Raw genomic sequence first — 14,408 nt, 5'->3', positions numbered from 1 at the left:
TGTTGTGATTAGACACTGTTTTTTTGACACTAATTACTACAGTGTAGTTGTATTACTCTTCTTGTAAGGTTTTAAGTTTGAATATCGTAAATAGCGAGTTCAATATCCATTTATTCCCTAACTCTTGCAGTAATAATTTGGACAAAAGGCAAAGAAAACATGGACAAATAAGTGAATCTGATAAGGCAAATAGCATAAATGAACAAACAAAAGAGAGAATATTTTTAAGTAGAAGGCAGGCAAACTGGCAAGGGCAGGCAAACTGGCAAAGGCAGGTGAAGTTGGAGAAATGTTTCAGTACGTCAAAAATACGGTCTGGTACACGAAGTGTTATAATACAAGTAGTTGAATACTTGGAAAAAAAAATCAACTACTTGTATTATGACATTGATGTATCAATCTGTGTTTTCGGCACAATTAAAAATCTTTCGTAAAAGAGAAGGGAGTAATTAGCAAATTGTGAAAAGGGGTGGAAATTCAAATGCTGACATGGAATTGAAAAAAAAGAGGACAAAGAGAAGCACTATCTTTTTAAGAAATGTGGGGGAATCCAACAGAGCGAAAGATATCCTAACGCCACATACAACTTGTGGCTCACAAATCTCCTCCCTTTTCCCCCTTTTATGATGTGGCATTCCCCACCTCGTTAAACCCCACTCACCCCCTTTCCCCCTTCTCCTCAAAACTCCCCCTCATCCTCCTCGATCAGAACTCTGAGAACAACAAAAGCAACAACCATCAAGTGCCCCAAAACCATCAAGTGCACATCAAAAGACTCGAACTTTCTGTACTTTTTGTTCGAAAGACAGATTTTTGTTTCTGGGTTTTAATCGAATTACGAGAATGTCGTCGGAGAGTGAAGGAGGTGGACACATGATAAAGCTGTTCGGAAAGACTATACCTTTGGCCATGGCGCCACTGAACCGTGAGTCTTCTTCCTCCATTGACGTGCGTTGTGGAGCTGTTGACTCTGACGTCGCTGCTACTGCTGGCGGCGGCGGCGGCGGTGGAGGTGCGGAAGACTGTTCCGAAACCAGCCAGAAGCTTTCTTCTTCTTCAGCTGCTACCAATTCGCGAGAAGAGAAGTCGGAGAGAGAAGAAGATGCACAGAAAGAGGTATGTTTGATCTTGAGTTTTCTATGGCGGCTGTTATTTTAGATTCTAAGAACAACCCATTTTTCAGAAACTCAGAATTTTTAATGGCTCGATTTTACCTGCTCTTGAGTTTGTGATTTTGGGATCCGAAAATTGACGTACTTAATGATTCCTGACTATTTGTTGTCCTGAAATCAAGATTGTCGATTTGGTCTGTGTTATTCCTTTCTTTTCTGTCCTCTTGATTATCCCGAGGTTGTCTTTGGGGAACTTGAGGGTTACGTCATGATATTCGGATGCTGGCTGTGTTGGATTTACGAGCCTTATTCGGTTTAGTTTGATTCTGTTCAAGTTTCCGAAAAATTGGATTTTTGTTGATTTGGTGAAAACATTTTTATTTTTTGGTCAAAATATAATCATAAAGTTCCAGTTGAAATGGTTTGGAAATCAAAAGGCATGGTGATAAGGAGAAGTTGCTTTTTTTCACTGCACTTTAGAAGTAGCTAATTGTGCTTTTGGCTTCTGAGACTCTTTCCACGGATACTTTGAATTGCTTGCTCTGTTTTCATCAGAAGGATTTATTTATCCATCTGTCAAATTTGTACATTGACATGGCTGGTAACGTTTTAGAGGAAGGAAAAGGGAGAATCCTAGAATTTTACTTCATTTTCGTCGGGAACGGATAACTTTTGTCAGTTGAACAAACGGCTTATAAAATCCGAGATAGCTTTCGGTTTTTCTGCAGTGCTTATGTTTTTTCTTTCCGGACAACTTCAGTGTTTTGCACCGTCTGCTTCTGTAACAACATTTTTTTCTTTTTTGGCTCCGTTCTTATCTACTTTGGTTCCCCTTTATATGTTTTGTGAATGACAATGTTTCGGACAATAACGAAATTTATGTATCAAAAGTTCTTCAACCCTTTTTCTCTTGTTTATTCTGCTTGAATAACTCGAAAGCGGTTTCTGTTTGATTTATAAATCAATGTTTTAGCATGTATGATCACAACAATCTGTTTATCAGTACATTGAGCGAACTCGGAACTATTCTTGTAAAAGCACTTTTCTGATCAGAAATTTTTGTTTGGAATATAGGAAACAATGTCAGGAAAAGAACTCGCAGCTGATAGACAGCATGATGATGATATCTCAGATCAAATCACAGAAGACATAAAAGCTCCTACAGCATCATCTGGAATTAGCGAGAATCCTAAAACTCCTTCAGCTGATAGAGAAACTTCATCTAAGAATGGAGACCAGAGCGAGACTGGTAGCTCACAAGATAAGACTCTGAAGAAGCCAGACAAGATACTTCCATGCCCTCGATGTAATAGTATGGACACCAAGTTCTGTTACTACAATAACTACAATGTCAACCAGCCTCGCCATTTCTGCAAGAACTGCCAGAGATATTGGACTGCTGGAGGAATCATGAGGAATGTGCCTGTGGGTGCTGGTCGTCGCAAGAATAAGAACTCTTCAGCTTCACAGTATCGTCACATTTTTATGTCAGATGCTCTTCAAGCAGCTCATGCTAGCACTGCAAATGGTGCACACAACGCTACTTTGGGAGGCAACGGCACTGTCCTTACCTTTGGTTCAGATTCTCCTCTTTGTGAATCAATGGCTTCTGTATTGAACCTTGCAGAGAGAAACCAAAATTGTATGCAAAATGGATTTCATGGACCCGAACAAAGACTCCTAGTTTCTCCCACTGCTGGAGATAATGGGGACGACCGCTCAAGTGGATCATCCATTACAGCTTCAAATTCAACAGAGAGGAGAGGCAGAGCTAGTTCACAAGAGCCGTCAGCTCAAAATTGTCAAACTTTCCCTCCTCAAGTACCATGCTTTCCGGGTTCCCCCTGGCCTTATCCATGGAACTCAGCTCAGTGGGCCTCTGCAATGCCTCCACCCGGCTTCTGCCATTCAGGCTTTCCGATGTCATTCTACCCTGCACCGCCATATTGGGGCTGCACTGTGCCGGGCCCTTGGAATGTTCCATGTCTCTCACCATCCTCTACTCTTAGCCATTGCGCTACAAGATCCGGTCCAAATTCCCCAACCTTAGGGAAACATTCAAGGGACGAGGACATACCTAATCCATCCAGCTCTCAGAACGAAGAGCCTGCGAAAGAGAACAGTTCCGAAAGATGTGTATGGATCCCAAAAACTTTAAGGATCGATGATCCTAATGAAGCAGCAAGAAGCTCTATATGGGCAACACTTGGCATTAAGAATGAAAAGGGAAACTGTACCAATGAGGGAGGAGGTCTCTTCAAGGCGTTTCAATCAAAGGGAGATGAGAAGAATCACGTGGTTGAAGCTTCTCCAGTGTTGCAAGCGAACCCTGCAGCGTTTTCCCGGTCACTCAACTTCCGCGAAAGAACATGATCAAAGCTGAAGTTTGAGTGGTAAACTTCGGCAATGTGATGGAAGCGGGTTTACCTCCCTTCAACCTTTTGCTGCTGACAAATATGACACCTTTTTTTTCCATTTACTTTTGTACCATAAGGCAATGTTTACTGATCAGCCTCAATGTTTCTGAATTAGATAATATAGATGTATTTTCTGGAATCTCTGTGTAACATTATGGATAGGTCGTTTTTGTTTTCACCTCAGTTAGTTGCTGTAGAAAGTGTTTTTATAAATATTTAGGATGTGAGGTAACATAAGATAGCTAATAAAGCGAGAGATATTTGGATGTAAACAAAATCCAATATTTGTTAACTAAACTTTAATTTTTCTCATGTGCTTTTCGTTGTTCTGGCAATTATGATATGTTGATCTACTTAAGTGTCAATTAAAGCTCAAAACATACTGACTTTTAATAATATCACAAAACTAACAAGTTATAAAATGATCGACTTCAGTTGCCTTTAGAGTAATGCGTGATATATATATTTTTTTTTTTAAAAAAAACTAACGAAAAGTGAAGAATTGTTTCGTTAAAACTCCATATTTTAAAAGTACGGATTCATGAAAAGATTGAAAAAGTCAAGGTAGGGCCTAAATTGGGAAGATAAGCTTTGAACTAGTGGACAATTGGAGGGGCATATATCCCTTTCCAACACACAAGGAATCCAAATTGGTAAAGATAAAGACCATAAAGTGTAAACCGATGCGAGCCAAGTATATCCACCAAACACAGAAAGTGGCTTCTTTTCCCTTTCCACTTTGCTTGCTGGATAATATATCAAAATCAGGGAAGACACTCCATATTTATATATGTGTTTCTATTCAGATATTTCCTTGTCTTTGTCCTCACTTGGAGGAGGGCCACAAAATTAGTTGTTGTGGGACCCATTACATGTGATTCCAACAGAAAAATTCTGAATTTTTGCTATATGATGATTATATTACTGGAAATTTTAACGAAAAGTTCCTGGTACTGTTCATTTTAATGAAAAAGTTCCTAGTACTATTCATTTTAATGAAAAATCATATTTTTACACTAAAAAGTCAATCCTGATACTATTCACTTTACTCTTTATTTTATTCTTATTGTTAAAACTTAAAGTTTTTAAGCTCTTTTTATTAGTTTTCCTTATATTATATACATACCAAATACTATAGACAAAGATGAGTTGTACATGTGGATCAAACCAGTTAGTTAAGTTTTTCTAAAACTTCGATGATACAAGGAGAATTTTATTAAAAAATAAATAAATAAAGTTATATCTAATCAAGGGGCGTAAATCAAACTATTCATAATACAAGGAAAAAAGATAAAATACATAAAAAAGAAGGGACATAAACCTTATCCTTCAAAGAAAGAAAAAAAAAGTAAGGTAAATTTGTATGCTAAGATGCACATCAATTTGAGAAGCGGAAGCTAGTAAAGAAAACATAGTCTGAAAAACAAAGTAGAACGAGCCACTAATGGATGAGAATCATGTCATACCAAAGTTGGAGAAGGCAAGCCATGTTAACAAAGTGTTTGCAACAACATTTACTTCGCGATATATGTGAGAGGCGTAGAAAGTCATCTTCCAAATGTGGTTCAACAAATAGACCATTGTGTACCAAGAGACCAAGGAGAATCAATTGATTGGAGAGAAATTAGTGTATTTACATTTCTCGCTTGTATTAAAAGGAGAAAAATTAATTATTTGAAAAAAATAAAATCATAGTATCTTGTTCTTTGCAGTGTCAATCAGTAATACGTGACATTGATCCAAATATATTATAAAAGCTCTTGTGGTTGTAATATGTTTGCATGTTAACATCAACACCTTGACTTTGAAGTAAAACAAAGGAGATTAATATCAAACCTTACTAATCATGTTCTTTATTGGTTGCCGTATGATTTAATTTCTTCTTTTGGTATATAAAATAGAAGATAATTAGTGGAAAAAGGGTTCTTCATATATACACCTTTCTTTTTCTCTTGTTTGTTTTGAACTTTGAAGTTTTAACAGAAAAGTTCTCCCAGACATGTCACATATGTATGTTTCCTCGTCGCTTGGGCCTCGTTGTTATGAAAATAATAATTTTGGGCTTCAAAGCTTTTAGACTTTTAGTTGGGCCCAACCCGGTTTGGAACTCAAAACGACTTAGAGACGGCCATAGGCAAGGCGAACAAGGCATGTGCCTTGTCCTCACTTTTAAATCAGGCCTTGATTTTCTTCATACTTTGCATTATTCATCGTAGCAATCATAATGGATAGTTGTTGAGTTTACCTACATGCGTTCCGAGTTTGAAATTTTCACTCTCTTAAATTATAGTAATAGTTTTAAACCCTCTTACTCCTATTGATAATAATAAATTTGTTAAAATAAAAAAATCGTACTCTTGATTAAAAAGAACGAAAACAATCTCTTATTCTCATAATCTAATCTGACTACCTCAAATTCATATTGTTATGAAAGAAATCATCCTAAAATACCAAATTTGGAAGGCCACATTTCATTTTCGTCTTAGACCTCATTTTGCATTGGGACTGCTCTGAAACGACTTGACTCGATGTGGTGGATTTTAGGATTTCAAGGAGCAAAGAATCTTGAGATAGTTATGGGCAGCTTCCTCCTCAAAAAGGTCTTGCGTTTATGCTTAACATAATATTCTGAGGAGCCATTGTTTTTGCTGTGATCGAAAATCCTCTTTGGTTATGGCGTGTTATTATGTTTCCATTAAAAGTTGCTCAAGCATTCGAGCAAGCAATCATGTATATGCACAACAGTGCGTTTTGTTATCTCATTCACCTGATTTTTGAAATTCGAATAACTTCTAAAATCAAACTCATTACTTTTGAGTAAAATGTTTTTAAACACTGTAACTACAAGTCCTTGCATTGAAATTCCTCCTGACAGAGAGAAGTTGGAAGGAAAACAAAAGGATGTTGTCCCAATTTCTTAGAAGATTCGTAAAGCCTTTTGGACATTGGATGTCCTCGTGGAACATGAAACGTTAAGTCGGTCACGCAATAACTATCAAGTTCTGGAAACTTGCAAAGGCGATGTGAACTTCCAATTCAGATTGTAGGTTGTTTAATTTCTTTTGTTGTTTTTTGCATATTTGAAGAAAGGTAGGTTTGGTTCAAACAAATTTGAAAATTAAATTTACTATAATTCAAAAATCCCGCATATGTACATATGCGTAGCCATATTGGTTAGAAAATGAAACGGTTTTGAATCCCTTTTAATTTAGAATGCGAGAAGTCATGAACCAGTAAAAGAGAAGAAAAAAACATGAGAATGAGATTAACTACATGCCAATATAGTTTTAAAATAAAAGTAAAAACCCAAAAGCTTACTCTCATAGACCTACTCCAATTCTTAGAGTAAAACTCAAATTTTAGGTTCTAAACCTACCCTAATTTGCTCCAACCCTTAGGCCAAATATGAGTATTAACCCAAAGCTCATTTTTGGGGCAAATTTAGTCCAGAATTCCTACCGGGTTAAGCGGGTTGGGCCACCATATATGTGTATTTTTTTTAGTTTTATATTTATAAATTCATTGAATTCAACGGCTAAGATCTAATATGATCAAATCTAACGGTAAAGAAAAAAAAATTTAACGGTCCAAATTTAAATCCAATGGCTAAAATAATTTAAAAAATTCTTTTATGTGTTTCATGTTCTTTCGTAGTGTTCCGCGAGTTTCATAGTGTCAGTTTAGTGATTTTTCAATATTTACTGGAACCTAAATATTTTTAGGTTAAATTTTTCATAAAATTAAATTAGGATAGTTTACATAATTTTTTTTTTTTTTGAAAAAAGTTATTTTAATAATTCTAAATTCATTCTTTAATAATTTCAGACCAAAAGTTTAACCCATAAAAGTTTAAACAAAAAACATGTTTCTGAATTAAAATCTAAATTTTTTGGAGGTTAAAAATCTTATGTTTTAACCCAAGGGTTAAAAGTCTGGTACTCCTATTGGCCCATTGGGAATAGGAGGATGTAACTTTCTGTTTCCCTTCCCAAACACTCTTCAGTAAATTCTTGTGCATCTTCCACGAAAATTTATTCGACAGAAAAAAGAGCACTGCATCTTCTCCCCTTAAGAAAGTTAAAGCCGTTGACCCTTCAAGCACAAGTCACCAAGTCGCTCCCTTTTTTTTTTTTTTCTTTCTATATAACAGTCTCTAAGTGTTGGTTTGCCCTATCACTTAGCCATGAAGGACATACCAACAAACACAACTCAACTGGTCTGGCTTTATTTTTCAGCATCGATTTCTTGGGTATTAAATTTCTTAGTTTTATCTTTACACCACATGTTTCATCCCTTTGTAACATTTTTCTCCACACCTTCGAAGAAGGTTTGCACCAATACCCGCAAATCAACTTCTGATAAAACAGAAGTAACCGCAGAAGTGAAGACGGTGATGGACAGACTAGGGTTAATATGTTATGATACACAAGGAGATGATATTCAAGGCGGGGTGGGTGCGGAGGAGGAGCTTTCGAGACTGTTCGATGAGGAGGAGCCTAGCTTGGAGGAGGTAAAGGAAGCGTTTGATGTGTTTGATGAAAATAAAGACGGGTTTATAGATGCTGCAGAGTTACAAAGAGTTTTATACATTTTGGGTTTGGAGGACGGGTTTGGATTGGACGAATGCCGGAGGATGATCGAGGCCGTTGATACGAACGGAGATGGACTAATTGATTTTGATGAGTTTGTGACACATATTGAGAACAGCTTTTGTTGACAACCAAGCTGAAGTGTGCTTTTTGCTCATTGTTCTGGTTTGCATATTGTAATGCCTAATTCCTTTACAACTGAAGTGTGTGCTACTTCTGATTACTTTTATTTTAATTGTTATGAAGTTTCATGGATTACGAAATTGCTGTATTTTGTTGTCTTTTTTTTTTTTTTTTTTTTTTTTTTTTTGTATCTTTTTTGTTTTCATTTTTAGAATATTAAGGTTTATGTCGTCCTGATTAGGTGTAATTCTTTTTTTTTTTCCGCCATCAATAACCTATACCACCAAAGTTTTCTTTAAAAAAAGAAGAAGAAGCACACGGATGTGAGTATAGTCATATGGTTATTGCGAATTTGGGAGGTATCATGTCACTAGATGTTAGACTATCTCCAACCGATCCAGCCAAAGTGTTATAAGGCCAAAAATAAGTCGAAATGACACGAAAATCATCTCTAACTGAGGGTTAGGCCAAAGGGCTTGTGGGCCCCATCGAGTCAAAAGCACCAAATCAGGTCAGCGAGTTGACCATCTCCAGCCACCCAGCCCAATGAGCCAACCCATTTTTATTTTTTTTAGACAATTTTTTTTTTGCCCAACCTACTTTTTTTTTTTTGGACGATTTGTTTTTTTTTTTAAATTTCTAATTTTTTTCATACACCATTTGTCATATACTTTTCACCATTTCATACTATCTTACCTCATTTCTAATAATCTTCCTATGTTTGAAAATCTTATTTTAATATGGTAGTTTAATTTAATTAACTATATTAATTCAATTAAAATAATAAATTATGTTTGGTCTCCTCGGTTAGAGATGGTTTTTGTCACAGGACTATGTTTGGCATATATATGGCATTTTGGCCCCTTCGGTTGGAGATAGTTTTTGTCACATGGTTATGTTTGGCCTATGGCCCTTAGGTCTCTTCAGTTGGAGATGAAACGAAATATGACCTGATACGATTTATTAAAATATAATTTCTTAGAGTATTATAGGGCCAAAGAGAGCTCTCTGACCCTCATTCAGTTAGAGATTAGCCTTAATAGGAGCAATAACCCTTCACTGCGGCCTGAACTAAAGCTATTCACTCCTTCCAATCCATTTGAAGTTTCAATAGATCATGCATATCTGGTGGAGTCAATCATGGGTTACTTATTGCACGTCCTAAGATTTTATAGGCGGTGACAGGTTTTTTAGGAGGCCGCGAAGGAATTCAGGTTTACTTCAGTAATGAAGATGGATCTATTGTGCACCAAGTTGAGGTAAAAAGCAATGGAGATGAAGCTCTCGTCGTGGGTGACAACCATTCGGTCTCTGTTTTGGCTTCGAATTTTCCTGGTTGCTGCGGGAATTCTAGATATTACACTAGTGATTTCATATCATCTTGTCCATCGTCTGATGGTAATAAACCACGTGATCGTGATTTGGTGTCTTTCTGATCTCGTTACTTTCCCCATTCAATAACAAGGAGAAGCAGGGTTTCCTGTTTCTTTCGGAACATCACACACCCTACTATTCATAGCTTCTCTGATTTATTATTTTTTCCGTTACAAGTAAATAAACATGCCATGTACAGGTTGAAATCAAGTTTTGCTATAAAGTTCAGTTGACAAATTATGTAACCTACTTGGACCCAGGAGGAGGAGTTCTACGGTCTCGATGCCCGAATCACATGGTTGTTCGGCCAATGACCCATCATTGGGACTAGCAGAGCGTGGGAGGGTCTAGGTGGGATGTTTATGTGTCTAGGGCGGATGTGTGAGGTGGAACGAGTAGCCACGGCCAATAATTTCTCACCCAATTGAGGGGTGATTCGAGGATCCAATATTCCGAACAAATTGGTCATGCGGTACATTCATTCTGGTGACAAGTGACAACAAGCTTTAAACTCATTGGAATCTTGTACGAAGGCCAAGGCCCAAATACTAGTTAAGCCTTGTGAGACCTCCTCCATCAATCTCAAGTCTCAGCTGACATGGATTGAGAGCTTTCAAGTCGAATTCCGTCGATGCATGGAGTCTGGAACCAGGACCACTCAAATATTTTCCTGTTCTGGGCGACAGACATTTGAAATAAAACTTGCGTACGAAATCTCAGTGTAATTGTGTTTTACATTACTGAACGAGTTCAATACGCATTGGATTGGATGGGAATAGGCTACTTTGAGTGTGCATTACTTTCCACTGACGTTACTTGTTCCAGGCTTTCAGCAATATCTGTAATATCCTTAGGAAATCCTGGACTCTCATGTCCTATCCTATCCATCCCTCAGCAGAATAGTAGTAAGTACTATTTAACACAGTTCCAAACGGCTAATCCCATGTGCATTGAGCGAATTCTCTCTCTCTCTCTCTCTCTCTCTCTCTCTCTCTCTCTCTCTACCCCTCACAGTAAGATTAGCAAAGTATAGGATAGTCTTCAGTTGCAGATATTGTGCCTGAGTTTTTCAGTCCCCGTGGGAAAGAAAAGGATGTTCCAAATAGTTCTAATCCAATGACCCTATTATTATCTTTGTTTACCTCATTATTTCATCATCATCCCTATTCTATCACCTTTTCCCCTATTTAATTTCTTAACCTTTACTCAAATACAAAATTTGATAAAATAGCGATTTTCACTTTCGTTTTATCTTTCTTTAAACCTTCTTTACTCATTATCTTGTTATCGTCACTTAGTTTTCTCTTGATTTATTCAAGGGTTAGGGGATACAAAAGGAGTGCGACTTCTACCATATTTTAGGTTAGTTTGATCTTCATTCTCTTGAGCTCCATGGAAACTATTATAGAGAAAGAAGAAAACATGGAAAAAAAGTGACAAGTCAATGTGTGACAATAATCTAATTTATTGGATCACCTTTTGGTGAGGGGGTCTCATGTGAGAGTTTGGGGTTACATTGAAAAGATGGTGGTGGGATATGACTTAAAAGGGAATGATGCAGATTTTTCACTGTCAGCTGAACTTAACTAAAACAACAACAAGCCTTCTCTCTTTTTTTCCCTCTATTGCTTCATAGTTTTTCTTGGACCACAAACACATTGTGCCTCTTTTTCTTCTGATGGTTCAAGTGAAGGAAAACGAAGAAAAAAAAACCCTATTAAGCTTTTTCTTGAGTTCTCACTTCATGTGGCTCCTACCCCAAGAAAATCAATGAAGGGCGGTGGCGGAATGCTCGTCTCACGGTGGCTGCTGCCGCCGCCGCCGCCAACAACTCTGTCAGCAGCTGATGCTGATGGTGAGAGCTTGCCGCCTGAAACTTGACATGAAGAATCTGAGTACTTTTGATGAACAAGGCTGTGGAAGTTTGACTGTTGCATTGTCGTGACATTCATGTTTGAAGGTGGATGGTGGGTATACATACCCCCATATGAATGACCCTCCATCCCACCTGAACCATCCCAACATCGGTTCTGGCTCATCATCCCCATCACCTCATTGCTCTTCGGACCTGCAATAACACAACCACCATTATGTGTTTTGAGACTTTGCTGCAACTGGGACATCCTCGTGTCGGTATCCCAAGTTAATCATACACATGAGAATACATGATTATATAGGATATGATATCCGTCGCTATCCATAGTTAATCATACACGTGATAATGCGTGATTATAGACTTAAGATACGGCTAGTGTGACATTTCAGATTGAAGTAATGGAAAGGTGATAAATTAAAAAGAATAAGAACAACGACATACCACGGAAGAATTCAAAAGGAGTTTGTTGTTGTGAACAAAATCCACTATTATTATGAGAAAGCAACTTTTTCCTTGTGGTTGCTTCTTCTTCCACACTAATCAAGTTTTGTGAACCATTTGAGCCATAATAATCAGCCCCATAACCAACAACACCATCATAGCTTGTTCCATATGAAAAAGAAGATATAGAACCACTGCCGCCGAGGCCGCCATTGGGGAGACTAAGACCACCATAAGGTGGTGGAGGTTCAGTACTCCTCGAGGCTGCATTGAAGCTTGGATTTTCCTCCATGCTTCTGTAAACAGTTTGGTTTAGCTTCCTCCTCCGATAAGCACTGGATTGCTCTCTGTACTTCCTGGCCATGATAACATGCCAATGGTTCTTCACAGCATTATCAGTTCTTCCAGGAAAGAGCCTGGCTATCATGGCCCACTTGTTGCCATATATTCTATGAGCTTGCATTAGTCTTTCTTCTTCCTCCTCAGTGAAAGCTCTTCTGTTGATTCTTGGGTCCAGCTGGTTAAACCATCTTAATCTGCAGCTCTTACCTTTTTAACAAACACAAATATGCAAAAACATATGAATTATTATAGATTAGAGTGAAAATTGTGAAATCAAAGAGAAAACGTAGCAGTGATTCGTTTTCTCGTGCACTTCTCATCTGGTTTATTCTATTTTTTTGGGTTGAAATCTGGTTTATTCAATCCAAGAATTAAGGTTAAAAAGGAGTGTAGTGGAAGAACGCGAGTGTCAAAATCACTTCCAAAAAGAAGACATAACTACAGACAAAAGGACTAAACAATTTCTCACATTTTTCTTACCTGATCTTCCTTCCAGCTTCTCTGCAATAAGGTTCCAGTTCTGAGGGCCATAGAGAGCCACAAGTTCCTTGAGCTTGGAATCCTCAGCAGGCCTCCAATGCCCTCTGGCACACAGTTTTGATTGCCCACTTTCTGTTTCCTTCTCACTAACTTTCACCCCACTCTCATTAGGATTCTTATCGTGATCACTGCTGGTATAATCTGAGCCCTTCATGTCACTGCTGTTGTGGTGATCCTCATAACTTCTGGTAGAAGGAAAACCCCATAATGCCCTTCCATTTTCTGATTCAGAAATCTTAGAGATGTGGCTGCTGTCCTGGGAAGAAACTGATGAGTATACTCCATACTTGGAGCTCAGAGAAAGAGAGCCCATATCGGCATAAACCATTCCCATTGAAGAAGAAGAAGAAGAAGAAGAGGAGGAGGAGGAGAAACAGCTTAAGGTATTAGGGGTTTCTGTTGCATATATAGCACCATTGTTAGCCATCATTTTCTTACATTGAAGAACTGTTACAAAGTCATCTTTGAAAAGGATTGGAAAAATAAATTGGAAGCAAGAGAGAGAGAGAGAGCGAGAGAGAGAGAGCGCTAGTGAAAGCTAGGTAGGAAGAGCAAGGAGTTTGTTTTGCAGGCGAGAAAACTAGAAACAGCAAAAATAGCAAAGAGTGTTCAGAAACCTACACGGCCTCTCACCTCATCAGTCTCACTGACTCTGTGTGGGGGTGGTCAGGAGAGGAGGGAGGGAGAGGGAGAGGGAGGGGTGCTTTTAAGTAGTTAACAACCCTGACTGACCCTGACCCTAAAATTTAACAAGCTCCTACTACTATTTTATTGTTGTTCTCCTCTCTTTCTTTTTAACAAATCCCACATCACTCACACGTGTGAAAGTGAGGCCTACACTCTCTCTCTCTCTCTTCATGGTGATGGGGTTGAAACTTGGAAGGGTTCTTCTTAGGCTGTCTCTCTCAAGATTGACAAGAAAAGACTCCTAATGTGATGTATGCTCGCTTGGGCTTGTGCAGGTCTAGACACCCCCCTTCTCTTTTCAAACCACAGATTGCAGAGCACTTTGACACAAGAACCCCTCCTGTTGGACACCAGTAAACAAGGTAGGCCAGCTAGCCCACCATCTTTATCACTCACATATGAAGAGATTTTTGCGTGTGATCAATCTCGTTATATAAAGTATGTTATGTATATATTTTTCTTATCCGTAATAAGAGATTCTTATGTATGTACCGAAATAAAATTATACATGTAATTATATATCACTAATGATGAGACCAGCTTTTTCTGGCAAGATTAGACCCTCCTGTTTAACTAGAGTTGGTGGAATTTACCTTTGGTTTCAGTTAACCACCTGAAGTTGACCCAACGACGATCACCAAACCCCATTTGGCGATGAATTATTTGCTTTGATTTTTTCGTGTCCCTTCTTTCACAACTATTATAACAGTCCGGAAAGGCCACTTCCTCAACGTCATTCTAAACCCCACCTCTCCACCTATATCTAGTTATCTACCTCTCTCTCTCTCTCTCTCTCTCTCTCTCTCACGGAGAGGACGGGTGTCCACGAATCATGTACCTAGGCAACAATTTCATTATTTATGGATTTCATATATAATCCAAGATTCTAATGACCTTATTCTGTATA

General features: G+C 38.1%; 3 protein-coding genes across 4 annotated transcripts; 2 read left to right on the top strand and 1 right to left on the bottom strand.

Annotated features, from left to right (window-relative positions):
* The first annotated feature begins 645 nt into the window (after positions 1 to 645).
* On the top strand, positions 646 to 3,841 carry LOC125468246 (cyclic dof factor 2-like). Its single transcript, XM_048572300.1, has 2 exons — positions 646 to 1,116; positions 2,187 to 3,841. The coding sequence occupies exons 1-2, from the start codon at positions 844 to 846 to the stop codon at positions 3,483 to 3,485; spliced, it is 1,572 nt and encodes a 523-aa protein (XP_048428257.1). The 5' UTR covers positions 646 to 843; the 3' UTR covers positions 3,486 to 3,841.
* A 3,853-nt stretch (positions 3,842 to 7,694) lies between these two features.
* Positions 7,695 to 8,373, top strand: LOC103950948 (probable calcium-binding protein CML46). Its single transcript, XM_009362214.2, has one exon. It carries the CDS (start codon positions 7,713 to 7,715, stop codon positions 8,244 to 8,246), a length of 534 nt encoding a protein of 177 aa, XP_009360489.2. The 5' UTR covers positions 7,695 to 7,712; the 3' UTR covers positions 8,247 to 8,373.
* Positions 8,374 to 11,062: 2,689 nt separating this feature from the next.
* On the bottom strand, positions 11,063 to 13,812 carry LOC103950808 (transcription factor MYB105). Of its 2 annotated transcripts, none has more exons than XM_048571625.1 (3): positions 12,755 to 13,812; positions 12,131 to 12,481; positions 11,063 to 11,683 (listed from the first exon to the last, which is right to left on the bottom strand). In XM_048571625.1, exons 1-3 carry the CDS (start codon positions 13,242 to 13,244, stop codon positions 11,358 to 11,360), a joined length of 1,167 nt encoding a protein of 388 aa, XP_048427582.1. In that variant the 5' UTR covers positions 13,245 to 13,812; the 3' UTR covers positions 11,063 to 11,357. The 2 variants fall into 2 exon arrangements, with proteins under 2 accessions (XP_048427582.1, XP_048427581.1); XM_048571624.1 differs by having other exon boundaries at positions 11,933 to 12,481; positions 12,755 to 13,800.
* Positions 13,813 to 14,408: the final 596 nt, after the last annotated feature.

This window comes from the organism of the source record quoted next, unplaced genomic scaffold (genome assembly GCF_019419815.1).
Source record: "Pyrus x bretschneideri cultivar Hongxiangsu unplaced genomic scaffold, Pyrus_bretschneideri_v1 Contig6, whole genome shotgun sequence".
NCBI lineage: Eukaryota > Viridiplantae > Streptophyta > Magnoliopsida > Rosales > Rosaceae > Pyrus > Pyrus x bretschneideri.
The sequence above is the reverse complement of the archived record's forward strand: the minus strand, read 5'-3'. Positions and strand labels throughout refer to the sequence as shown.

Excerpts from the sequence above, each read along its gene's own strand:
- LOC125468246 (XM_048572300.1), top strand. The coding sequence starts at position 844 with ATGTCGTCGGAGAGTGAAGGAGGTGGACACATGATAAAGCTGTTCGGA. Across the intron at positions 1,117-2,186 it reads AAGAAGATGCACAGAAAGAG|GAAACAATGTCAGGAAAAGA; the intron begins GTATGTTTGATC and ends TTTGGAATATAG.
- LOC103950808 (XM_048571624.1), bottom strand. The coding sequence starts at position 13,244 with ATGATGGCTAACAATGGTGCTATATATGCAACAGAAACCCCTAATACC. Across the intron at positions 12,482-12,754 it reads GAAGCTGGAAGGAAGATCAG|GTAAGAGCTGCAGATTAAGA; the intron begins GTAAGAAAAATG and ends TTTGTTAAAAAG. Across the intron at positions 11,684-11,932 it reads TCCTTTTGAATTCTTCCGTG|GTCCGAAGAGCAATGAGGTG; the intron begins GTATGTCGTTGT and ends GTGTTATTGCAG.
- LOC103950948 (XM_009362214.2), top strand. The coding sequence starts at position 7,713 with ATGAAGGACATACCAACAAACACAACTCAACTGGTCTGGCTTTATTTT.